This window comes from Dinoponera quadriceps, unplaced genomic scaffold (genome assembly GCF_001313825.1).
Source record: "Dinoponera quadriceps isolate SergipeBrazil2010 unplaced genomic scaffold, ASM131382v1 scaffold46, whole genome shotgun sequence".
Taxonomy (NCBI): domain Eukaryota; kingdom Metazoa; phylum Arthropoda; class Insecta; order Hymenoptera; family Formicidae; genus Dinoponera; species Dinoponera quadriceps.
In genome coordinates this window covers 633,294-661,121 of record NW_014554488.1, presented here as the reverse complement: position 1 = coordinate 661,121, position 27,828 = coordinate 633,294, and the positions used below count along the sequence as shown (strand labels likewise).

The window sequence follows — 27,828 nt, the reverse complement described above, 5'->3', positions numbered from 1 at the left end:
AAAGTAACTCGCGTTACGATTAACAACATAGTGAAACGTTAACCAACGGCAGTTACCTTAGTAAATTTTTACAAGTACATATCATCCGTACGGGAAAAAAAATATATTTCTTCAATAGTATACCAATAATTTCTTCGCATTTTTGTCCATATGGACATAAATATCCGGTCGAAAATTTCTTCTTCAAAAAGCCGAAAGTAGAGATAAAATCCCAAAGTCTTTGTCGAGGACGCGATGACAGTAGGGATCGTCTCGCATTAAGGGGTCATATAATCCGAAGAGTCAAGATCGGAGAGAGGGAAACTGCTAACTGTAGATATCGAATGTAAAAACCGTTTAAATAATAACGGACGAGTTAGAGGCGGCAGTCCATACTTTTTCTTCGACTGGACTAACTCTTGCGTGTTAGTCGTAAAGTGACCGCCAAGTAGTGCGCAGCTCGGGCATTACTCTTCGCGAAAATCTCTCATTTCGTCGCAAATCGCGAAAAATCCTGCTCGAATCCTGAAAAATTCTCTCGTTCGCACCAGGTACTACAAATCAATTAAGATTTAGTCGCGATCAATGATATTATCTATATGTGAGTCCCAACTCTGCACAAGTGAATATATATTTACTCTAGGTCCGATATTTTAACTCCGTTACTTTATGCCGTTTGACAGCATCGGGAGAACAAACAGTGTTCAGAAATATTTATAGTGTTTTATTTAACGACACAAACGCGTAGAATATTTATGCTCAATGAATAAGCGGTGCTCATATACGAATATTCAGATAATCGACAATTCGAGAAGCATTATACGGGCTTGAAGATGCAACATTTCTAATCCCTCAGACTCCGAATGGACTCTAAAAGAAGTTATTATAAATTATAAGCGCGAGCGTGCCTTAATGCTCTAAGAATAATTGATATTAAAAAAAAAGAAAAAGGACATCATTATAAATGATTATGCCATAATAAAGAATAGTGTGACAAAATTGCCAAGTGGTTGCGTAATCACATCTCGGAGAGAAGATGAAGATTTGAACAGCGCGAAATATTCGAACTGTTCGAGTTAAAGGCGCGCAATTTTTCTTTATTTGATATTTGATACATCATGTGGTAGTTGATGTGAAATTCATTATTTTTTGTTTGTTTAAACGATAATGCCGATGCTCGGATATATATATACATACAATATCGATACAAGTAAATATATTATTAAAGTGCCATCCAATTATTTATCTTGTAGATATTTTTTCTTTCAATGTAGATATGGAGCGTTAGCGTGGTATGGGAGATAGCGCACTAGTCTACTGTACTTAGAGGTCTCAAGGTTCGATCCCCGGCAGAATCAGAAAAATATTTCATATGCCTCGTTGATCCTCTTCGGTGGTCCGACAAACCACCAAAAGTTTTTTAATCGCATGCCAAAAAAACTTCTCTCCAACTGCCGTTCGGAACCGGTTTTATATAAACTGTTGTAGGTCCCACATGGATATGTTACAATCTGGCTGCGTACCACATACATATGTAAAAGGAAAAGGTGGTTGGCCTAGGTTCGAACTCGAGCTGTGTAGCGCCAAAATATGTGAATAGATATGGATTTGCTGCAAATATTTTAAATGAATGCCGAAAAGCTACTTAATAATTTAAAATAATTCATTATTAATAATTATGAATGAATGTATGTTAGATTAAATTAAACTGATCTAAACAGAAGTTATTAATGGCGATATAATTCACGAAGATTACATATATTCTTTATGCTTTTTTGTTTCGCACTTTTATTCGATTCTCACGTGAATACGTGTCTATAACCTCGAACTTTTACGACTTTCTAAAATTACATAATATCAGGCGATGTAATGCGAGAGATTCAAACCTGGTTTTGTTCGCAATGAAGATTATTTCTCTTCAGATTTTTTCAATATCCGAATTGTCAAACACGGAAGAAAAATGTGATCGACCAAAATGGGAACAATCATATGCGTTCTGATTGAAAGAAACAGAATTTCTGGTTCTTATGGCCCAAAATATGGTTCTTATGACCAGAAATTCTGTTTTCTTCAATCAAAATGGTTGTTTCCTTTCTGATTAATATAACCAGACCTTTTTTTCTTATAAAAATTGATTGAAGCAATTGGTCATTGTGTCTCTATTAGAACTATCTCAATTCGAAGAAGTTTAAATATATACATTAAGCGGCATAACAGCCTTAACATTTACTACGCCTAGTGACATTTTCAATTATGCACATTGAACCGACATATTCGTGCATCATGTTTGCTGTTTTGGAGCATCCTTATCGGTTCACAGAGTAATAATCGGCAATCATGATACACGGATATATAAATTCATTGCGCGTGATTGGAAAATTCCATTGTCATTCAACTCAGTAAATCTATCCCAGTCCTGCTGCCCGGGCTTTTCTGCCTGTGATGTGAACATTGATTATACACAGGCATATGGGACCTACAGTTTATCGCCGGTTCTGAACAGCACATTATTCAGAGAGGTTTTTATTAGAGACAAGGGTACACTCTCGACGTTACCCCTTCCGAGAGGAGAGACAACACAAGCGTAAATATTTTTGGCTTCTATCGGGATCAAACTCGGGACCGCTAATAGCGTAGCAGACCAGTGTGCTACTTGCTATGCCAAACTACTTGCTCGCTCTCAAACTTAGTAAATCTTAAGGTTATTATATCGCATAGCTGCTACCCTAAAGCTTCGATTTGCTTGAACATTTTACTTAACGAGATGCACAAATCTATCCATCTTGACCTATCAATTCATCTGTGACCTATTTTATTCCATCTATACTTCGCAAAGAGGTAATTGATTTGATTGCTCGAAGTTTAATATGCTCGATCAGCTTTCAAAGCTTTTATTCAACAGAGTAACATCATCGAACAAAGATACACTGTTTGGTGCCTCATTGAGAACGCTTATCGGGATACGGACCCAAGTGCATCTATAACGAAATGGACGCAGACAAACCAAAGGTAAAATTAAGAACGTTTATATTTTAACACATATACCTGCGAGATAGTCTACAGCTATTTTTAGCAAGCGACGTGAGCAGATGTCGAAGACGTTGAAATGTAGAATGTGGGAAACATCTCAGACGGCACAAATGTCCAAAGTCAGGACACGAGACGTCTTTTAGACGTCTTGAAGTCGTGTTTAAGATGTCGTGATATATAAGACGTCTTTGAGATATTTTTAAAACATCTAAAAACGCCTTAGAGCGCGAGCGTGGCGTGATAGACAGCGCACCGATCTATCATGCTTTTAAAGGTCCCGGGTTTGATCCCCGGCAGAACCAGATAATTTTTCACGCGCTCGTGTTACTCCTCTTCGGTGGTCTGACAAACCACAAGAAAAACTTTCCTCCAATTAGCCGTTCGGAACCGGCGTTTAAACTGTGTAGGTCCCGATATGCATGTGTACAATCTGCACGCGCACTACATATATACGTAAGAGAAAGAGAGAGAGAGAGAGAGAGAAGAGGCCGACAAAAGAGTTACACAGCGCCAAAGAAAGAAGAAGAAAAAGGCGTCTTTATGTCCCGATTTTGGACATTGTGCTGTTTGAGATGTTTCACATTAAAAAACTAATCGCCCTTTTTCTTTTGTTTGCAGAATGAACAGCCGCTCTTTGAGGTGGAAAACAATGTTTATAAGGGGCCAACGAGCCCATATTCAGGCACTTACAAAAGCATCGGGGAAATGGTCTGGAAAAAAATTAACGGCTTTAGCGACAAAATTGCACAGGTGAGCCGACGTTTAGATGCAATGTGGGCCATCTACAATAGCCGTAAAGTATGCGGTAAGACGTATGCAATAAGCTAATTAACCAGGCACAGTCGATTTATTTTTAGAATGTATGAATCCAATTAGTCAATGTATGAATCCAATTAGCTTAGTGCACACTTTACGGCTATTGCAGACGGTCCTGTACACAACTGTTATATTCTTACAAGGTTAACGTCGCCTCACGCGGAGTAAGGTCCACGTGTGATTTCAATATTTTAGAAAATTAAAAATTAAAATCCCTACAGAAAATAATTTTAACGAGAGAAAACACAAGAACGAAGATTTTTAATCCTCCGAGTTAAAGATTACATTTCGACAAAACGCAGTGGACGATGGCAATCCGGGAAAAGTGATTATACACGATTATATGTAAATATATAAAATCATATATGAGTTTTGCACATATATGATTAAAACCAAGTTTCAGTCAAAAGTATACTGCCAATTGTTAGAAAGAAAATAACACTATTCCAGTTCTCCCCCGGTACCAAAAATCTCTCTCATTTTCCTTATTATAATTGTCGCGATCTCCGACGATTTCGGAGATCGGTGTTGGTGAAGAAATGCTGAAATGTTTCAAGAGGCATATTTTTCATTATGCCTACGGTCACAATTATACGAGGGGTGATCAGAAAATAATGGGAATTTTTAAATTTCGCGGGTTTGGAGAGTCCGATCGTCAAAAATTTTTTTTTTATTATGTTGGTATACATGCCCCTGTATGATAAAATTTTCAGCTGTATTCATTGTTTACTTTGTCTGTGGCAGCCGCTAAGGTTAGACGTGTTTTTACGAGCTCGGCGATTTTCGTTCGCGAATGAAAGTTGCCAGAATGCCTCCACTGGAACGATTGAGCCTTAGTTTCGACGTCATACCCGTAAACCTATGTTTCGTCACCTGTTATAACATGTTTCAGTAATTCTGCATCGTCGTTGACTTCATTTAGTAACTCCTGAGCAACTTCCATTCGCGAACGAAAATCGCCGAGCTTATAAAAACACGTCTAACCTTAGCGGCTGCCACAGACAAAGTAAACAATGAATACAGCTGAAAATTTTATCATACTTCAGGGACATGTATACCAACATAATAAAAAAAATTTTGACGATCGGACTCTCCAAACCCGCGAAATTTAAAAATTCCTGTTATTTTCTGAACACCTCTCGTATATTACGGCTGCATATTACGGTGAAAGCGAAGGATATCTTGCAGCTGTTATCATCATTATTGAGCTTCCGGCGATACAGATTACATTATTGGGGAATCAACGTTTCTAATAATAGAAGATTAAATTACTGTGAAATCAACATTTCTAATAGAAGATTAAATTACTGTGAAATCAACGTTTCTAATAATAGAATTAATTCAGATAGAATAATTGATTAAGAGATGCAAAGTGCGTCCGAAACGATGACAGCTAAGAAAATATAAAAGTGAATCCTGATCTCCCGAAGATGAAGAAGATTTTCTTTTCGACATTTTACATAAAAATCAGGCCACTTTTTACTAATAAGGTAAAAAGTTTTGCAGTTATAACATTGATTATACCATGAAACTCCGACAGAAATCTTATCAATACTAACTGTGCGGACTGCATAAGATTAATTAATAGATATGATTAATTTGTTTTTATAACTGTACATTTATTTATTATACATCAGTAAGATTCTCCGTTGTTCTCTGCGTAATTTTCCAAACATTCTTTGATGAAATTAGTTTTGTCAATATTTCGTAAATATATCGCCGTAAATGTAACGTTTCGCGCGCTGCAAGTGATTGAATTTCGCCGATAAAATGATAACCGGACGACATTATCAGCATGTGCACGCACAATCACATGAATGCCTTCGTGCCATGTCTGACAGCGGCTTATGTGCTCAATACTATTTTCAACTCATGGAATTAGGAAATGAACTTGCGTAAGTTTTCACGTAATTTTCAAAAAAAGAAAAGGAAAAACATCCGGTACCATTGACGGAGCGTGAATAACACTATCATCGTTATACGACATATCGCTCCAATTTATTGCGTCACTCACGTTTCTACAAATATTTCTTTTATCTTGTTCTAATATTACAAAAACACACGATATTAAGTAACACGAGAGCAGATGTCGATATTTCCAAACAAATGTTACTCTGAAATTTTCATAAGCAAGAAACAAAATTGTTCCTAGTACTTGATACGTAAGAACTATAAGAAATGAATATCTAAAGAAGTATAATTGCGAACATCATTGCAATGACTTTGCGTTAATAATTTCTTGTTTATTGCTACGAGGTCGCTTGTGAATGTTACTTCTTATCGAATCAAATTTATATTTTTATTTATGCTTTCTAATTTATGGTAATCTGTAATAAATTAGCATTCTCATATCACTGCAAAAAAAAATCTACAATACACAGAGAGAGAAAGGGAGAGAATATTCAAATGGATCGTGTTAATATTACCGACTGAAGTTTCGCGACTGGAATATCTGCAATGAAACAAACATCCAATGTGATTTCGAGACTTTTGTGACATAACTGGTAATAATTTTGCAGTTTGACGCACGCACGAAGGAAACGGTTACGTACAAGGAACTCCAGAAGAAAATTGCAAAGTGTGCCTTGTGGCTGCAGGAACAGGGAATTAAACCGGATGACGTTGTCAGCGTGTGCACGCACAATCACGTGAATGCCTTAGTGCCATGTCTGGCAGCGACTTATGTTAATGCTATTTTCAATCCATGGGATGAGGAAATGAACTTGCGTAGGTTTTCATGTAATTTGCCAAAAAAAGAAAAAAAAAACATTCAATGCCAACAACAATGCAATAAAAAACATTCATTCATTCGATGATGTTTCGTCGATGTTTCAGCAACCGCGTTGCACGTGCTGCAATTAACCACGCCGAAGATAATCTTCTGCAACGAGAATTCCACGAACGTGGTGCTGCAGGCGATACATGAAACGAAGTGCAGTCCTAAGGTGGTGGTCTTCGGTAGCCACCCGAAGACGATCTCGTTCGCGAGCATTTTGAGCGGCTATAGCGACGCGCAAGCAGCGCATTTCCGTTACGTCGAGAACGACAATATGAAGAAGGCGGTCTGCATTTTGCACTCGTCCGGTACCACGGGGATGCCGAAGGGCGTCGAGATGTCAAATTACGCTATGCTATCGATGAACGCGGATAGCGTCATAGACTTGAACGAAATGGTGTCGCTCTGGTTCTCGTCGCTTTATTGGATCAGCGGGACGATTCTGAGCCTGAAAGCGATCAGTCAGGGCGCCAAGATAATCATCTACCCGGAATTCGACGAAGAGATGACGTGCATTTTAATCGAGAAGTACAAGGTAAGGACAATTCGAGAATGTTTGGACGATCTGTTGGCAAATTTTACGAATAAATCTGTTTGTCTTACACTGAAAAGTTTGCTTGGATCTACCTGACAAGCTAACGCGTTTTGGTTGAAGAAAAGAAACTTTTTGGCTATAAGAAAGAAATTTGATTCATGAGAATTAGAAATTTTGTTTCCCTCAACCATAACGAGTTTGGTTGTTCATTGTCAGGTACATTGAGAATAAAAATTGTTTTTAATTTATCTGTGACATGTAAGATTTCTTTCACAGAAGAAAAAAACCTTATTTCAAAGAAATAAACTTTATATTCTACAAATAAATTCTTTTCTCGATGTAGATCCAACTAAACACCGCTTTCAGTGTATACACGTGTCTCTTTTGCGCATATCACTTTTCCGCAACATGGAACCTTCTCGACATTATGCAACTTATATGTTATTAAACTAAGTGATTTAACTAAGTGAATTAACTTAGTGATTAATATATAAATTCGTAGGATATGTGTTCCAGCGACTCAATTAAATCGCCGCTGAAGGCAGTTTTTCATGTAGCTGTTTAGCATGCATCTGTTAACAAGACATTATTTCTGTTTGCATATTGATAATTTGATATTATGTGATATATAACTGCGATTCGTGTCGAACATCCTCATGCCACGTATTTCATCGCACACACGCTAATTATGTAAATTACATAATTTGCATTTTTTTCGGCACCGTTCAGGTGACGTGGCTATTTATAGGCACCAGCATGACGAACAGGCTTATCAAAGCTGGCTACGTGAAAAATTACTCTTTACTTTCTCTTAAAATGATCTTCTGCGGTGGTGCCATTCTTCATCAGGAAACGCAGAGGGACTTAAAACACATATTACCACACGTCGAAATTCTGCAAGGTTACGGTAGGTGTCATATTCATAAATTCGATGACTTGTTTCAAAAGATTTGATTTTTTGCATTGCGGTTTCAGGAATGACAGAAATAGGCGGAATAGCAACATGTCAAAACTCGTATCACAAGGCCGGTTCTTGCGGAATACCAGTGCTAAATGTGCAACTGAAGATTGCGGATTCGAACAGCGGAAAAGCACTCGGTCCGAATCAGATGGGAGAGGCGTGGTTAAAATCAAACAACATAATGAATGGCTATTACAGAAATCCCGAAGCGACAAGAAGTACGATTGACGAGGAAGGTAATAGAGTTCCACTTCTTCGGATCAAATCACAGATGTCAAAGGATTGCCTGTCTTAATTAATAGATAGTTTTTATTGCAAATGAACTCTCACAGAATATTGAAAATAAACTCGAGTTTCTTGCAGGATGGCTGCATTCAGGTGATCTCTGCTACATTGACGAGGACGGAGAATTATTCGTGATCGACAGACTAAAAGATCTCATCAAGTATAGAGGACATCAAATCTCACCTGCAGAAGTCGAAACCGTTCTGCTGACGCACCCAGCAATATTAGAAGTTGCGGTTGTGGCGGTGCCTCATCCGACAGATGACGAACACCCTATAGCTTACGCCACTAAGAAGCCTGGCGCTGAGGTATCAGCAACATTTCTCAACAAGTTTCCAGAAAATTATTTTTGAAGAATATATGATACACAAACTCTTGTTATATATTCGTTTTAATGAAACGTGCTGCGCCGCAACAATCATATTGTGTTCATTGCAGGTAACGGAAAAAGAAATAATCAACTTCGTGGCGAATAATATGATGGATCACTTTAAACTTCGTGCCGGAGTAGTGTTCTTGGACACTTTCCCTTATACAGGATCTGGCAAAATTGCGAAAAAGGAATTGAAAGCAATGGCTAAGAAATTAGCGGTACAGTAAAGTACTACGAAACTGTGTTCATCAAAACTATAGATAAGTATCGGAATGGGAACACGAGAGTTAATTTCAGTTTTGGAAAATCAATATTTTAGTATTTTATTTATATGTATATATGTATATGTATATACATTCACATAATGTAACTAATATAGTACCTGTATTTCCTTAATATTTCAACATTAATACTACCAAAGGAAGATCTAGGAAAGTTTCTAAGTAATTTTTGTAAACTTTTAATATATTGTAGGACAGCAAAAAATAAGAGACGCCTAATTGCCTTCTCGTGCATCTTCTTAGGAGTTAAAAAACTAATGCATAGTTAAATTGTATCCTTACAAAAATATTTCACTCTTTTTTTAGTCCGCGAAAACTGTTAATTTAGATAACGAAAGCATGAATGACCGACCGTATTTAAATCGATAAGTGACACTTTATCGTAAAAACGAGCGATTGCATATGAATATATCCGAGTGGTATTAACATACTATTATGAATATTTTTGAATACTGAACACAGTGCTATATAAATTTGAGTTGTGCACATTCAATTATAAGTACAAAATATTAAACAATACTTGCTTAACATGCTCAGTTAAGGGTTTCGCCTCAAAACCGCCGGTTGCGAATGTGTTAAGATATGTTAAAAATTATAACAAAAATTTTAACATAGATCGAACACAAATACATAATGTTTTTTACTGTGTAGTAACCAAATGTGGTACAAGACTATCACTGTCCGCTTCTACGCTTGGTATGAGATTATAATACTCCGCCACTTTTAACATAGCCTTTACCGAGTGCAAAACTCCCTCTCCCATCGGAATGATTTCCTTGGGGGGGTATAGGAAGCCGTACTCACGCTCGTCGCTTAATTGGTAAGTAAAAACAAGGTTCTTCTGAAACTTGTGCTTGATATAATTCACAGTATCTCCGGTAGTTACATCTGAAAGGAAATTTCATATTATTTAACTTCCTAATACTTCAAGCTTCGCAGTTAAAGACGGGGCTGTACATAGTGGGAATATAGTATAAAAGTGATTCGAGTTAAAACCGAAGAAATTTAAATGTGACAATAAAATAGCCAATGTTGCTATCAGTCAAGAATTGAACGATAAAAGTTCCTAGGTATGGAAGATAAATTTGGAATGAAATGTATTTTGAATGCTTACTCGCACGATAGCCGTATACCCAGGACCAATTCTTAAAACTGTATCTCTCCATCATGGCGTGGCCCCCAGCTAGAGCGATTGCAGACTGAAATCATTAACGCCACGCTAAGAATTGCGGAACAATAACAATAAGTATAATCAACGACCTAAGATATGATACGTCAAATCAATTTAATTCAATTCTAAAGGAAGCCGAAAAGCAAGGCAAAACCTGGATCGAGTTGAAGACGCTGGGTAGAAGCTGAGTCCGTTGGCAAAGCTTTGAAGAGGCTCTATACTCCTCCTAAGAGTCATAGGAACATTATATAAGGTCAAATGAATTTATGCGAGCACGTTATGCAAAGCGTGATCCTAACTCATTCATTTTTTTTGTTTGAATAACGCTGTGTTACCATTTTGCAAATAAAAAGAAAAGCTATTTTTGATGTTTTCACAACAAAAATATTTTTCCCTCCAAAAAAGCATCTGTTTTCTACACTTGGAAATACCCTCTTTTCCAGTAGTTTCGGTAAAAGAAAAATGTTTTTCAAACACACACTAGAGTTACATTTTTTTCTGTTGGAACCATCTTTCAACTTCGCTATCTTATTGTTGAAAATCAAAACAATAAAAAGAAGCATTACGATTTTTAAAATAAAATATTAGTATTCGTGAGACCACTCTAAATCCGAACTTTTTTCATTACCTTAAAACTTGATTTCCTATGAATGCATGATCGAATATTAAAGTCTCCCTTTATTCTAGAATTTTGTCAATCTCTTTCCTTTTAGTTTTTCAGATATGAAATTTAGAAATAGTATAAGTTCAATATGATCCTGTTTGCGATGCGAGTAACTTTTTAGAAATGTGCGATCGAAGGATTAACTTATTCGCGGTATATATTTTTAAATTCAAGAGAAAAGGAACGAAAAGATAAGACACAGTATTGACATTGTTTCTTCATCAAGAAATCGGATGATCATATCAAATTAGGTACCAATTGACTAGTATGTAAAGCAGAGTCGCACATTTCATATTTATCGGTTTCATATTGATGATAATCTAGGTTATCTCGAACAGCGATAGTAGCGATAATTGTTTTGTTGTCTCGAAGGATGTGTATCCTTCGAATTGGAAGAATTTCGTTATCATATAGTTCATTTTCGGCATTTCTTACCAAGTAATATGTTTCATTTATCTCGCCTTGATTGTAAATCAAACTTCCCGAATAAGTCTGGAACGAGAAGTAAGCAAAGAATTTGTTGCGGATCGTGAAGATGTATGAAGCCATGCTGCTAGTTTCCACTTCAGAGAACGGATGAATTCCGGGAAATGTATCGGTGCATCGGTTCGGAGACTGGACTAAGATACGGTAATGTTAAGAAAAATCCCACATTAATAGAAATTAATTTATAAAAATTAAAATATAAAAAATAAATAATAATCCGTCCTGGTTAAGGCCAAATATCGAAAATATTACGGGAACAAAGCGCGGATGTTTAATATTTTATAATATCAATATTATTTTTTTCTGTAATATTAATATTACCTTTATAATATTAATATGCTTGTGAAAGGATAAAACCAAGAAAGAACATTCTCATTTACGTATTGAACACGGAGCGGAAGAATATGTTATCTCTCTCGTATATATACATCTTACGAGTCATCTCTTTTTCAGGGATCCCTTACGAGTTTATAAACACTAATATTGCGAAGAATATACTGTTGTTGCATACAGTAAAGCGTTCCGCCCGGAAAGTGATGAGGGGGAGGCAATATTTTTCACAACATTTAATAGGAAGAGTTAATTAATTTATTTATTAATGTATAATAAAATACTAGGACTTACGGCCAGTCTAAACATAGAAATTTGATCCGCCGCGTACGTTTAGTCGGAAAAATATCTGGTACATGCGTTTAACATGTTGGACATTTTATTCCCCCACAAACATATTAATATTATAAAGGTAATATTAATGATACAATGGTAATAAGATATCCGTGTTTTGTCTCTAAAGGCCCGTAATATTTTAAAATATAAAATTGTCGCTGCACGCCGCAACTAATTAAAATCTCCATTTTTACGCAATATAGTGCATAGTTTTAAACGACATTTAAGGGAAATGCACGAGAAATTTTCATTCAATATGTGGCATCGGTAGCGACTACATTGATTAATTGTCAACTGATAATTCAAATTCATCTGATATCATAGTACTCACATCTGTAGTTCCATGTGTAGCTCCAATTTCTGTTTGGGTTACTACCCAGACAAATATTATACGGCCTAAGGGTCTTCATCCACATTCGATCCTGCAAGGAATTTGACTCGTATACAAATAATACAATTTATAAGTCATATCAAAGGAAGATTACAAATGTTAACTTCAATCCAGCTCTCGTGATAAGACAAGCTATCTATTAAATGTGAAAACGCGATTCGTCATAATTAAGTACGAATTAGAGGCAAAAAGATAACTTTTCTTCGTAAAATATTTAACAATTCACAAAGGAACAACGACGCGGTGATTGTCTCGTTATTATCTCGGAAGTACGTTATACTTCCTCTATAATCGCTTCTGCAAGAAATTCGACACATATGCTACAATTTATGATGATGATGATTTCTACCGAAGACAGCAAATATCGATTTCACCCTAGCTCTAGTGAAAAGAGTCGATGAGTGTTTTATTAATCGCAGAAGCGATTTATTAAATACGAATCACGCATTAGAAGCAACAAGATTACGTTCCATCGTCAAATATTTCGAGATATCGTAAAATATGACGCATAACGATGCAACCATGGTAATTATTTCTTCTTAGAACATATTCCCTTCTTTCCCGGAATTCAAAATAACGAGAGAACATGCGCCCACCGTGGTATGCGTATACACGTATCCGTCTGGGTTGAACGAGGGGAAGATGTACCAGTCGTAGCTCTCGGCCATGTCTCTGATATCCGGATCCACACTGGTCAGAATTTGATGCGCCATGTACATGACGAGGGCTGACGTAATCCATTCCCTGGCATAAATGCCACCCTCAATAAACACACCGGGGTTGTACGGCTTGAAGGATATCTTCATTCCCTTGATCTTCCGGTTTTCGTATGTCGTACCTGCCTCAATAACCTGCACCTTGTCGGGATATTTATCGGCCAGGTCGTCCATGTTCTTGTAAATCTCTTCGAGGGTATGATAGCTGATGAAGTCGAAGGAGCTCGACTGGTTCTGAGGCGTCGACATGTCGATCAGTTCCTGGACGTCCGAGATGATGATTTTGACGTTTGTTAAGTTAGCTGAGATTCTTAAATCCTCAAAATCCGACAGCTTATGTGGAGCTACCATAACCTCCACGGGTATCCCCGGCGCTTTCGGCGGCTTCCAGAAGGTGAACTGCGAAGGGACATTCCATTCAATATTCATACATTTAAGATAAAAAAAAAACCGAGTCTCAGGGTTAATTAGTGGAGCATTGAAATTTCAGGATTATAAACGTCGGAACTTTAATGTCCAGAAACATTCAAGTTTTAAGAAACAGCCACGTTTCGGGTCTCCGAAATATCATAGTATCGAAATTATACGTAATCATTTCGGTGCAATGTTAAAATTGGTGGGAAACGTTACATGTTATTGAATACACTCGTAATAACGTTTCGTTCAATAATTTTCTGCCCACTGTTCGCAATATGGAGATAGTCACTCACCCCATCGGTATCATAAAGCACCTCCACTGCTTCGACCTCCTTCCAGTTACACGGCACAAACTTGTAGACTTTGTAGTCGTAGTAAGTGGTCTTCTGGGCGACCACCAAACCCGCGAACACGCACAACAGTATCGCCTTCCACATGATGACTTGGTGCGGATACACAATACATTATTACCTTATCCTAAAGCGCGAAATCTATTCTCTTCAATTATTGTCGACACGTGGAATTGTTGCGATTATTGAGAATATATCAATCGGTACAAAGTAAGAATTTATTATTATCCGTATGATTTCAAAAAATTCAATTATTATTCAAAATCGACCAAATATAATCTTCGAATTATTTCTCGCATTTTGACACAGTTCGATTATCGCGATTTAATTTGGCGAGAGAATATTGTTAGCATGCTCTGGAAACGAAACTCCAAATGACGCCATTATTTTATCCAACATGTTCAATTTTGTGACGCGAATTTGGCTATTAAAGAGTGACTGTGAAAAACGCCCATTTTTTACTGAAAATCTGACTTCAAATTCGTTGTCAGCAGCCAGTAAAATCTCCGGTCACGAAGTTTTAAATTATTAAACGACATAATAATTCGTGCTTCAAAGCTTTTGGGCTGAAAACGCTTTAATGAACTTTAACTACTTTTAGCCTCCTATATCTCTTCAATTTTCGGCTCAACTTAAAAATTTTTTGTAATTGATATCTCTGATCATAAGATATTATTTGGCATATAATTCAGTTCGAAAATTGCGGGAGCAAAAAGAGGCAAAGAAAGCACTAATTTTGCGCTCGCTCTTTTCCGAAGATAAACGTGCGAATTTTCCGAACGAAAATCCCTAAGTTTACATTCCTTACCTGAATGACAATTCAGGCGGCCATTCCGTCCTTATAAGGCGTACTCGATACATGTATATATGTAAATGATAAATGTATGTGCTATAAGAGATCATCCTTTGGCTTTATATACCCGTCATTTTTCCAACGTCACAAAGTATTCGAGATACGTGCAAGTGAAGGAAACCATGGATAATCATGTATCCGGTGTAAATGCGTCACAGTATGGAACTGTCGACAGCCTGTCATATGCATGGGAGCTCCATTAGATTCGTCATTCATCATACGCTTATCTTTATCGAACATTCCATAGCAACCGTACGTAAGAATTGCCGAAAAACATGCAATTTACTTTGCTAACTGGATGAGAAAATTTATAATGTTACAAAATCTAAGAGAATTGAAGAGTTAGTAAATATGAGAAAATATCGAATGTTTTACGATAAAGCAATTTAATTCTCCAATTTTTTTCACTATTTTTCTTCTAACTCAAGGAATAAATGCATTGTTATACTTCTATTGGAAGCCTCATTATTGAAGTTCCAACTAGTCTATGAAAGAAAATTAAACAAAAATTTCTTTGCATTAACTAAATGACAGGTGATATTAATATTATTAAATTTTTTATTAAATTATACGAAAATTGTTTCATTTAGTAGAAAGGGAATAGTTCTAAGAAATATCGCAGCCACTCGTAAAATACAATATGAAATTTGTAAAATCATTTTACATAATAAAATTACGTTCTACTCCGATCTCGTTTTCATTACTTTTTAAGCATAATTCATATCACATAATAATAATAATTATTATTATTATAAATGTTAATTATTGTATGATAGTAATTATTGTATAGTGTTAAGTATATTATAAATGTTAATTGTTACGCAGAAGCGAGTGAAGATGGAATAGGAATTTCGAGAGAGCACACACAATTATATAGAAATTAACATGTAAGATATATTAATAATAAGATCGAATATAAAATCAATGTTTTATAAAATAAGAATATATCGCATAAAAAAGTGGCAAAACTCGAAAAATGTCGTTATGGTCGATTGCAAATTAAGACGATACTTTGTTTCCTACAGATATTTTGTGTATCTTATCGCAATGCTAATTTTAAAGTGCAAATTTTGTAGTTCCGTCACTTTCTCACGCGACGTGAGAAAGTGTCGCTCCTATAAACGATTAATCGCAAGTCATCTTAAACTTTTTTAGGGAGACCACGTGCTTTCGCTTCCTTCAGCATGGCCACGAGAGAATCCAGAGTCTCCTCTCCAGTCGGGATAATTTGGTCGGGCGGTAGTAAAAAGCCATGTCTGCCTTTATCGCGTAATTCGTAGGTGTAGGTAAGAGGCTTACGATATATGCCTTTGATATAATCTACGGTACTTCCAGTGGCTATATCTGAAGAGAGGTTTGACATTGTTTAACGGTACAATACTTCGCTCGAGCCTTTGCGCTTAAAAATGGACTGTACATAGTCGGAATATAACGAGGGATAATAGGAGAGTTACTACCGCAGAAAATTAACTGTGACAATAAAACAGCTCGTGGTGCTATTGGTCAAGAATTATACGAAAAAATTCCGCGTTATAAGACAGATTAATCTGGGATGAAAGGAATACTTACAGATCGTTTCGGCGATATTTCCGGTTATATATTCAGTGCCGTACCTCTTCTTAAGAGCTTCGATCGATTTCTTGCCGATGGCGTACTGAAATCATTAACACAGCACTAAGGAAGGAATCGCTTACAAAAAATTGGTTTATTTTATGTCATATTCTCAAAAGATATATTTAAGGAGTTTTAAGAAAAGTACAAAGAAAATGACGAAGCAGGAGAAATTTAAATATGAAGGCGTAGTACTAAGTCGCGAGAGTCACTTTCCTTGATCTATTGTCTATCAGCGAAAACTGCACAGCTTGGAATCTTATATTTAAGTTTTGAAATTCTTTTGTTCGCGATGTTTCCTAGATGGTCTATACGTCATATGACACAAATGGACAAAGCCATTTCAAAGTATAACGGCAGTCACTAAAGGAAAGTATGAACAGTGATATTTGGGCCACTTATCGTAAGAGTTACCATAAAAGTTCGAGAAAGGAACAGAGCCTTAACGCATGAATTATCATCAACTGAGTCCGTCAAGCCGGTGCACGTAAACCAGAAATGTGTCTAACAGATTAGATTTCAAGACTAGTAGCTGGATGGTAATGACTAGACAAGTTCACTAGACCGTGACTAGCTAAATACTCCTAATCAATCTATAATTGTCTAGTCATTAGATAGAAAATATGGTAGTAGATGGGAACGTCTTTTCTAAAATATGCAGTCGAGCTACTATCTCGCCACTAGCAGGATTATATTAGTCGGCACATCGAAATTATGTTACAATACTAAACTCTGTCTAGTCGCTATCTAGTACCAATGTGCTGTAAATCCTACATAGAAATTGAATGTCAGGTACAATAGCTACACCAATTACATAGACAGACGACAAAGATTACACAGTAACGACATGGAAAACCATCAATATATCTTAAATAGAAAGCAACGATGTTTTGTTATCTGAAAGAATATAATTTCTTTCAAATTTGATTAATCAAATAGAAGAACGCGTTTATCACACACAGTCCGGGATTACTACTTACCAATTCGTCATAGTTGTCCAGATGATCCGTGGTGTGACCGTAAGGGAACAGCAAAAGCTGTGAAAAACTGTGGAAGGAGAGGTACGCGAAGAATTTGCCTTTGATCGATTCGATGTACTCCGACATGCTCTTAGTCTCTATCTCGGAGAAAGGCGCACTTCCGGCGTGTGTTTCAGAACACGGGTTACTGCTGGCGCCTCCGGCGGCTGAGATCAAGACATGGTAATGTTAATAAATGCCGGATACTGGTAAAAATTAATTAATAGAAATTGAAATATAAAATTTTCGTTGCCACTATCTCGTAATATTATCATTCTTGCGCGACAGAGCGCATAGTTTTTAAATGCATTCCAAGATAATGCAACAAAAAAATATAATCGAGCCTATTGCGCGTGCGTGACATTAATAGCGAACATCTTAATTAATTCGCATTCATAGCTCATCAATAAACTCACTGTTCCACTTGTAGTCCCAGTTCCTGTTCGGATCGCTACCTATACAGATACCGTATGGTTTACGGGTCTTCCTCCACAATCGATTCTGCAAGAAATTCGACTCGTACACATATGCTATCATTTGTAAATGATATCCAATGAAGATAACGAACTTCAAACTCAGTTCTCGCAGGAAGAGGTCGTGTGTATCAATCACGCGCGTGATTTATTATTATTAAACGAATCAGAGACAATAAGATTGTGCTTCATCGAAAATATTTAGAGATATCACGAAATATAACAATCCGCGCTATCTCAAAGAGGCAGTTATCTCGTTCTTATCTCGGAAAGAATTCCTTTCTCCCTGAATGAAAAATCTCCGACCGAAAGCCGACTGGCGGCCGAAATTTTAATTCTACATTTAGTTCTACATTAGGTCTCGAAAAATCTCCTATTGTGTTTCCTTTGGTGCCGCAAATTATTTCCATTTCTCTCTCCTTGAAGATTTAGACCTCCCCCTAAATTCCAATAGTACGTGTTTCTACAATGCTATAATTGGGACGTATTCTCCACTCGAAGACTTAATGTAGAATCAAATAGACTTAGGAGCGAAATTTCGAAATTATCATAGAGCGTAGACTCACCGTGGTGTGCGTGTACACATATCCGTCCGGGTTAAACGAGGGGAAGATGTACCAATCGTAGCTCTCGGCCATGTCTCTGACATCCGCGTCTTTGCTGGTCAAGATTTGGTGCGTTATGTACATGACGACGGCAGGCGAAATCCACTCCCTAGCATGAATACCACCCTCGATAAAGACACCGGGGTTGTTTGACTTGAAGGACACTTTTACGCCTTTAATCTGCCGTTTCTCGTATGACTGACCGCCCACTATGACTTGCACCTTGTCGGGGTACCGTTTGGCCAGGTCGTCCAGGTTTTTATAGATCTCCTCGAGGGTATGATAACCAGTAAAATCGAAGTCTGCTTGGGCCCGAGACGTCGACGAGTCAATCAGCTTCTGCACGTCCTCAATGTGATTGTAATATGCCATGTTGACTTGCTTCATTATTTCGTGAAACTCTGGCAGTTTGTGCGGGGCAACCATAAGTTCTGCGATTCTACCCACATAGCTCGGCGATATCCAGAAGGAGAACTGCACATGGCATTTATTTCACATTTGAAAAGAAATTTTCGATAAGAAGATCCGCGTCAATGAAACCGCGTCAAAGTTTCAATAATCGTCTGCGAGTTCTAGGATTCAGAAATATAGAAGAACTCAAAAATAGTATCGCAGTTATTTATAGATGGAAAAGAATTTTTCGTTGTATTATGCAGAAAGGGAACAATCAGATGTATTTTGGTTGAAGGAAACAGAGTTTCTGGGCCATAAGAACATCTTTTCCATTCAACCAGAACACGTTCCCTTTCTCGTTAATAAACCAGAATTTTTTTTTTCGTGTAAGAATGCAACGTTAAAAATTATATATTAGAGAGAACATTACACGCGCTGTTGAATAGTGAACTTGCAATAATGTTCTCTGCGCTAGAATTTACAATCAAGACGGTTGCTCTAAACTTACCCCATCGGCAACTTGTTCGAGCTGTTGCAGTAATTGCACCTGTTTCTCCGTCGTCGGTAAGATCTTGAAGATCTTATAGTTGTTGAAGGTGGCCTTCTGGGCAGCCGCCAGACCTAGGAACGCACACAGCAGTATCGTCTTCCACATGGTGACTCTGTACGAAAGCGCAATGCGTTATTCTTTGATCGTAGCAGCAGTTTTCATTGTAATCATTATCGAAGCGTAGATTCACTGCAACTATCGTGAATATGTCAATCGATGCGAATTAATTTGAAGTGTATGAGAATATAATTATTGAAAATTGGAGGAATATATCGGTCTTCGTGAGTTTTTTTCTCGCGTTTGAGTAAATACACTCAACAATTCAATCGTCGCTGGTTAGTTCGGCAAGAAAATATCATTGGCTTACCCTTTCGGAAAACAGGAGCACTATAACAGCTACCACTGTTTCGAACGATGTATTTAAACACATCGGTGCACACGGCACTAACGAACCGACATTTCAGTGTTTCCGGCGGATTGATTGAGAAAATTCGATTGTGTTGGATTTTCCGCCTATCTATTATTAACTTCGAAAGAATGGTACTATCGCGCCAATTGATTCTTTGATTTCGATCGAATGCTCGACTTATCGAAATGTAATCTCACCGTGATAACATTCGATTCAATCTGAGTCTCTCCCAAGCTGATAAGTATCATAAATCGAGAGTGTCTGGCGAATGACCCTGCTATACTTCCGAAATATTTCATTACGACGTGTTTTCCGTAAAGATAAAAAAATAGTGTCAAGGCTACAAATTAGAGATCAATGTTCATAAAAAAGTTATGAAATTTTATTCACAGAAATGTGCGAGTCGGAAATTGTCGAACTTGTTGACCGATGGCTGTCTTGTATATTTTTTTCACGTGAAATTTTCTCATAAAGACGAAAATTTCACTGAAAGAAAGAATATACTTTGAAACATTGTCCATCGTATCTTCACGAGTAATCTCTGTTTAATTGTTTGATATTCCTCAATTGTATTATCGATCATGCAGTTTTATCAGTCGATGAATCTTCCATCGATGATTTTTATTCAATCACACTTTTAATCACATCGCGAAAAAAGCGGATATAGAGAGTAAGTAAACCTATTTACCTTTTCTATTCTTCGCTGGCGCAATTCGTGTGATATCCATTGAGACGCCTATTTGTAGAGGTCAATTCGCTGCGCGGTACTTACGGTGATTTAATAATAAAATACGACTGATGAACGAAACTTTATTCACGCGCGGAATGCCCAATCGTACTCATTACTTCGTGTACTTGTACGTTATCCGACGCTATAATGACGACGGCCGTTACATAGCAGGTCCGAATATTCCCGAAAGCTCCAATGTTACGTACATAGCACATGAATTCGTCGACGTTCGCTAAGATGAAATAAACAAGCGAAAACGAGGCAACCCTTTCGCCCATTATTGTGAAATCGCTATATGACGGACTTTTACATATTATATTTTTAAGCTTTTAACTTTCTCATAAGAGCAATTTTGCTTTTGCATCCCCCACAATTCCTTTTCATCTTCAAGTCGAGAGCTGTTGAACTCTATCCACGAGTTAAATTTTACCAAATCTATCACACAACAATATTTGTGAAATTATCTACGTTATAAAATGGAACCCACATTTCCGAGATGTGTGTCGATATATCCACGTAATATTTTCTGCTCACCTATTGGGTGCAATTCACGAATTTTATACCGATGATTGCGTTTGTTGCACTTCTCTCACTTGTATATTTATAAGCATGACTTTTTTATAACTATAAGGATTTTAATACTTTTCACGTGACTGATAATAATTTACCGGGTTCAGTCAACAAAAAAGTCTGTCAAGTGTTTGTCACTAGTAACGCGTCTATTTTCGTTACCTATCGTAAAAGCTTATTAAATTTTTATAAAATCTCGTCGAAATTTGAGTCACACCTGGCAGAATTTTTCTTTGTTCTTAAGCATCGGTATTAGCACATTTGATAGAAAGAGAATTAAGAGGTAGCAAATATCTCTGTATATGTTACTCGTAGAATATTGTATGAAGTTCGTAGAAGTGTTACGAACAATAAAAGTTCTCGTTTGTTTGCCTTTTAAACCAGATCTATCTATTATAATCTATCTATTATAAAACTGTTCGGAAGCGTTTCCAAACAGTTCCATGATAAGTAGCCTGGTTCATATCAGATAAACGTTAGTTTGATTATGTAGATAAAAAAGGATGGACGTGATTTGGGAATTCAAGTGCGAGGTCACGTATAATTACATAGAAATTAATATGTAAAATATATTAATTACAAAAAAAATTAACGTTTTATAAAAATACATCACGCGTAACATGGGAAAACAGCATAACTTGAAAAATGTAATTATAGCCGATTAAGACGACACTTTGTTTCCCTTCTTGCTTCTTCTCGCTTCTCCAGCATTCTCCTTAAATATCGAACATGCAAACGTCCTTATTTCTGGTTACGAAGTGTAATCTTGTGCATCTTCTCAGGACATTAGTACGAAACAAAAGAGTTGCGTCACTTTCTCTTGCAACGTGCGACACGTGACGCCTGTTATTTACATTTTATGATTAATAAATCGCGAGCCTTAAACTTTGTTAGGAAGACCGCGTGCTTTCGCCTCCTTCAACATGGCCACGACGGAATCTAGAGTTTCCTCTCCAGTCGGGATGATCTGGTCGGGCGGCAGTAAGAAGCCGTGTCTGCCTTTATCGCGTAATTCGTAGGTGTAGGCAAGGGGTTTCCCATACGTGCCCTTGACATAATCTATGGTACTTCCAGTGGCTACGTCTGAAAAGAGGTTTCACATTCAAGCCAAGTCAGTGGCTGTGATATAGCATAGGAGGTTGACTTCTACCGCAAACAATCAAATATGACAGCACGTGATGCTATTCATCAAGAATGATACGAACAAATTCCGAATTATATGATAGATAAGATGAAGAATGAAAGGAATACTTACAGATCGTCTCGGCGATATTTCCGGTTATATATTCAGTGCCGTACCTCTTCTTAAGAGCTTCGATCGATTTTTTGCCGATGGCGTACTGAAATCATTAACGCCGTATTAAACAACTATAACAATGATTGATCGCTGTAATGTGTTACGACAATATAAGTCAAATATTGACGTTACGAACAAATTTATCCTCCGATTGAAATTACCAACATCTATCCGCGGCTCTTATTCTTTCTCACTACGAGGCTAATATCTTCGTTAGTGAAATATTCTTAATTCAACCAATATATGCGAAGACATTGTTTCGGATCTTTGTTGTCGACAAGTCGAATGATTACGTTTGTAAAACAACGCTTTGTGACACAATAATTGGTATTATCTCTTCTGGAGACGGCAATTGCTTTCCTACATCGAAGAATTGAATTTCTTCGCAATTGACGAAGAAGAACGCGTTTATCACACTGCTCGATTCCTTACCAATTCGTCATAGTTGTCAAGATGTGCCTTCGTGTGACCGTAAGGGAACATCAGAAGCTGCGAATAACTGTGGAACGAGATATACGCGAAGAATTTGTCATTGATCGATTTCATGTACTCAGACATACTCTTCGTCTCAACGTCGGAGAACGGCGCGCTCCCGGCATATGTTTCAGCACACGGGAAACTACTGGAGCCTCCGGCTGAGAATCAGATCAAGATACACTAATAAATGATAAAAATTAATTGATAGAAATAAAAATATAAAATTGTCGACACACACCTCTCAATATCATCATTTATGCGCGACATGGATATTAATCGTATTCCAAGAAAATTGAATCGCGCGTATAAAATCACTAGCGAACATGTTGATTGAGTGACGCATTCAAACGACAATGTACTCACTGTTCCACTTGTAGTCCCAGTTTCTGTTCGGGTCGGTGCCTCTACAGATACCGTATGGTTTACGGGTCTTCCTCCACAACCGATCCTGCAAGAAATGTTTGTAAGTGATATCCAATGAAGATAACTTCAATCATTCTCAAAACATCGCGATAAACTGTGTATTAATCGCGATTCAATATTATTCAATGCGACCAAAGGCAGCAAGATAATAACCACTCACCGTGGTGTGCGTGTACACGTATCCGTCCGGGTTGAACGAGGGGAAGATATACCAGTCGTAGCTCTCGGCCATGTCTCTGACATCCGCGTCTTTGCTGGTCAAGATTTGATGCGTCATGTACATAACGACGGCTGGCGTGATCCACTCCCTGGCGTGAATGCCACCCTCGATAAACACACCGGGGTTGTTCGACTTGAAGGACACTTTTACGCCTTTGATCTGCCGTTTTTCGTACGTCTCACCGCCCACTATGACCTGCACCTTGTCGGGGTATTGTTTGGCCAGGTCGTCCAGGTTCTTGTAGATCTCGTCGAGGGTGTGGTAGCTGGTGAAGTCGAAGGAACTCGTTCGGATCTGAGGCGTCGACGAGTCGATCAGCTTCTGCACGTCCTCGATGTGAACGTTGTAAGGCACGTTGACTTGCTTCATTATTTCGTGAAACTCTGGCAGTTTGTGCGGAGCTACCATAAGATCCGCAGCTCTCCCCACGTAGCTCGGCGACTGCCAGAAGGAGAACTACGAAGGCACGTTGCATTTCATTCATTTCGCGCTCTTTTAACACCCAACTTTCGAGATTGTTTACAAGAATGTCGACGTAAAGTTAAGAATTTAATATTGAAAGGAACGTCACACGGATTATTGAATATATTCAAAATAATGTGTTTGATTCTGTGTGTGGATATTAGCAATCGAGACGGTTTACTCACCCCATCGGGAATCTCTTCGAGCTGGCGCAACAATTCCACCTGCTTTCCCGTGATTGGCATGATCCTAAAGACCTTGTAGTTGTTAAAGGTGGCCTTCTGGGCGGTCGCCAGGCCCACAAACGCACACAGCAGTATTGCCTTCCACATGGTGGCTCTGCTCGGACACACAATGAGTATTATTCTTCGATCTGAATCGCAATTCTCGTTAATTATCATCGACACGTAAAATCGCCGCGACAAGGTAAGAATTGATTAACCGTTTGACTTGAATGAATACAATTGAGAAAATCACCGGAATATATCTCTGAATTGCTTTGGAAAATGCGCGTTCAATTCGTCTCAGCTCGGCGAGAGAATATTGTTGGCTTACCCTTTCGCGGACAGAAGCACTCTAATTGCCACCACTGTTTCGTTCGATGTATTTAAGCACATCGATGCACACCGCACCAACGATCTATCATCTTAACTCATTCGACGTGTTAATTAAAGAAAATCAGATCGTCCGATCGAAGCAACTGTCTTAGAGTTTTATTCCGTTCTTCTATTATTAACTTCGAAAGAACGGCGTTATCGCACCAATTGATTTCGAATGCTCGACTGATCAAAATGAGATTTCACAGCGATATCAATTCAAACTGGGCTTCCCAAGCTGATAATCAATAAATATTATCGAGAGCGAATATTCCAGGTATTGTTGTACTCATGAAGTGTTTGATTACAACACGTTTTCCAGTGTTTACGCGAGTCGGACGATGCAAAAAATGGTCTGTTCAATGTTCATTAAAAAGTTATGATATTTTCATATTCATAAAAATCTGCAAATCAAGTCTGCTTGTATATCTTTTTAAATGAAATCTTCTGATGACGAAAAAAATTCAGTTTTTTTGAGAATCTGTTTGAAATAATATACTGCAATACTTTGCGTGAATTATTGTCATACGTATATTATATGTTCACGAGTAATCTCTATTTCCTTTAATTATTTGATATTGCTCAGCCGCCGTATTAATCACGTAGCTTTATCAATAGATCTATTTTCCGTCAGTTGTCTTTCTCAATCAACTTTCTCAATTCACCGTTAATTACATCGTGACATTCAAGGAAGACGGATGTATACAATAAGTAAATCTACTCACTCTTCATTAATATCATTTCGTAATATCCTGAGACGTCTCGCCGACAGTTTGTGTTAATATTTTTAACTTTCTCATGTATATAAAATGGATTTTATTTTCTTATTCCCTATAAAAATTATTCTCTTTTTTATCTTCAAGTCAAGAATCGCTGAACTTTATCCACGAGTTAATGAATTAATTTTTACTAAAGATATTACAATAATATTTGTAAAATATCGAAATAACATTATCTATGAAACCTTAAAAAATCACATTTCCAATATGTTTATCTAATATTCTCTGCTTACCTACCTACTGAATATAATTTTAGTAAAACGGTTTATCCACCGTTTATTGTTGTCTAGAACTTTGCACTTCTTTCACTATTCTATTTATGTCACATGACTGTTTTATCACGATAAGGATTTTTCTCATTCTTGTCCTGACTGATAATAATTTTCTGAGTTCTTCGGACGCTTGATAATAAACGATCGCTTCAGTCAATAAGGAAGTATATTCACAAATGATGCGTTTACTTTCGTTACATTATCTAGTTAAATCTTGCATTGTTAATATTTAATAAAACCTCATCAAAAGCCGAGTCGCATCGGAGAGAATTTTTCTTTGTCTGTGCTTCGATGTTAACTTACCTTAAAAACGCGAAATTCTTATAATTTTGATGCTCCGAATATTTATTTACAAATAGATATTTTATTAAAAAAAAAAATGATAAGATTTCCGGAGCAATTTTTACAGACAAACAAAAAAATCATGGTTTCTCATGCAAATTGATAAATCGACTATGATTTCGTGTCGAGAATTGTGTTGTATGTGTCGGGAAGTGCTGTTACATTTCCCGAAAATAAATTCGTGTATCTTCATTACGAAAATTTTAAACTCTTTTTTACGTTTACGTTATTTACCCGAATGACAAATCAGGCGTCAGATATCACTCGGTCCGTCTTCATGGGTTGTACTTGGAGAATGTGTATTCCGAGGAATCATCTGTCGGCTTTAAATACGCGCCGTTTTTCTAACGTCATAATGCACGTGAGATACATACAAATTAAAGGGATCATGGGATACAACAGTAATGCGTATGTAATGAATCACGGGATTCTATGTACAGGCTGCCCTAGATTCATCGCTCACCTTGATAAGATGCGGGTCTTATCTTTATCGAACACACCATAGCTACTATACTACGTACGTTAGAAAGACACGCAATGTTTTACTAACTGGATGAGAAAAGTTAAAATATTAGACAATTTTAGAGGCTTCAATATTTAGCAAATGCTAAAAAATATCATATCTTTTATATTATATATATTGTGATAACTAATTATTCTTGTGTTTTTACTATATTTCTGCCATTTTTATTCTAGTTCGAAGATTATACTTCAATTGGAGATTGGAAATCTCCCTAATGAATGTACAACTAATTTTTCAGATTGAAACTACATGATCACGTTCAACGCTACAGCAAGCGTCTCATAAGTTGGCACTTTTAGTCGTTCCGGAAGAACGGTATGTATACGTAGCGGCATATGTAAAATTATAATTTATATACTATATATGCGCATGAGTAATATAGATGTAATTATCTAATAGCTGAATAAAATTTTCACGTTGTCTCACAGTCTGCGATTTGCCATGTGTCTCAAACTATCTATTGAAAGCGGCCCTTTCGTGGTCTCGAAATTGTATCAATCGTTGCCTCTGATCAAATCTTCGCTGGAAAAATCTCGAAAGTGGAATCGGTGGATAATAAAAATTTAATAAATCCGAAAAACCTTGTGGAATATAATACAGGCGCCGAGCCCGTATAACCAATCACGAAAAGGTCGCTATACTTTATTTATAAGTTTCATAAAGCATTCCATGTCCAATAAATTTGTTTCTTAGCAATTCTCAGGAGATATATTTTCCTATCGGACCTGAGATGTGTTATGAAACTCATCGACTAAAAAACGTTGTAATCTTTTTTTGAATGATCTTATTGATACAAAAAAAAATCATTGTTCAGTAAGATAAGAACCAAGAAGAACCAAAAAGAAAACACTATATTCATATAAAAACCTTTAATATTTAAATTGTTTTGCATGTTCAATTTCAATAATACAGATGAATAATTGTATAACCAAATGTACAATTAATTTTCTAATGTAGTTATATCAGAAAACTATTCTTTAGAATAGATCCAGAATATGGTCTAGAATGTTTCTCCAAACATTTCATTGTCGCCTTTTAACACAATGAAAAATGTATTCTAATTTTTTTCACTTAAAAAAAAAATGCTGAGGTGATTTATGTAACCGCTGAAAGAAGGCCAAATGCATTCCGACATACAATATTGATATTAATTTCAATATATAAGTCTTAATACTATGTCTCAATATTCGTCGCAATATTAAGTTTTAATATCAAGTCTTAAATTAATTTTAATATTAATCTTAAAACAATCTTAATATTACAAATTAATATTACAAACAGTCATAGTCCAACAATTCATGCTCATTTAGATGTTTCGTCATATAAC

The 27,828-nt window shown here is 36.9% G+C and overlaps 4 protein-coding genes across 5 annotated transcripts; 1 reads left to right on the top strand and 3 right to left on the bottom strand.

The window, feature by feature from the left end:
• The first annotated feature begins 386 nt into the window (after positions 1–386).
• Positions 387–9,151, top strand: LOC106751563 (4-coumarate--CoA ligase 1-like). 2 transcript variants are annotated; one of them, XM_014632473.1, is made up of 9 exons: positions 387–530; positions 2,882–2,988; positions 3,628–3,759; positions 6,345–6,552; positions 6,661–7,136; positions 7,866–8,043; positions 8,112–8,333; positions 8,461–8,690; positions 8,821–9,151. In XM_014632473.1, the coding sequence occupies exons 2-9, from the start codon at positions 2,968–2,970 to the stop codon at positions 8,980–8,982; spliced, it is 1,629 nt and encodes a 542-aa protein (XP_014487959.1). In that variant the 5' UTR covers positions 387–530; positions 2,882–2,967; the 3' UTR covers positions 8,983–9,151. The 2 variants fall into 2 exon arrangements, with proteins under 2 accessions (XP_014487959.1, XP_014487960.1); XM_014632474.1 differs by lacking the exon at positions 387–530 and having other exon boundaries at positions 2,859–2,988.
• Positions 9,152–9,248: 97 nt separating this feature from the next.
• LOC106750549 (zinc carboxypeptidase A 1-like) lies at positions 9,249–13,855 on the bottom strand. The gene is made up of 5 exons (XM_014630974.1): positions 13,841–13,855; positions 13,011–13,529; positions 12,355–12,445; positions 11,307–11,491; positions 9,249–9,934 (listed from the first exon to the last, which is right to left on the bottom strand). The coding sequence occupies exons 2-5, from the start codon at positions 13,479–13,481 to the stop codon at positions 9,677–9,679; spliced, it is 1,005 nt and encodes a 334-aa protein (XP_014486460.1). The 5' UTR covers positions 13,482–13,529; positions 13,841–13,855; the 3' UTR covers positions 9,249–9,676.
• A 1,854-nt stretch (positions 13,856–15,709) lies between these two features.
• LOC106750658 (zinc carboxypeptidase-like) lies at positions 15,710–19,518 on the bottom strand. Its single transcript, XM_014631157.1, has 6 exons — positions 19,360–19,518; positions 18,420–18,932; positions 17,797–17,881; positions 17,342–17,547; positions 16,320–16,404; positions 15,710–16,094 (listed from the first exon to the last, which is right to left on the bottom strand). Exons 1-6 carry the CDS (start codon positions 19,504–19,506, stop codon positions 15,892–15,894), a joined length of 1,239 nt encoding a protein of 412 aa, XP_014486643.1. The 5' UTR covers positions 19,507–19,518; the 3' UTR covers positions 15,710–15,891.
• A 2,207-nt stretch (positions 19,519–21,725) lies between these two features.
• On the bottom strand, positions 21,726–24,688 carry LOC106750650 (zinc carboxypeptidase-like). The gene is made up of 6 exons (XM_014631145.1): positions 24,175–24,688; positions 23,468–23,983; positions 23,248–23,332; positions 22,840–23,042; positions 22,366–22,450; positions 21,726–22,193 (listed from the first exon to the last, which is right to left on the bottom strand). The coding sequence occupies exons 1-6, from the start codon at positions 24,388–24,390 to the stop codon at positions 21,991–21,993; spliced, it is 1,308 nt and encodes a 435-aa protein (XP_014486631.1). The 5' UTR covers positions 24,391–24,688; the 3' UTR covers positions 21,726–21,990.
• Positions 24,689–27,828: the final 3,140 nt, after the last annotated feature.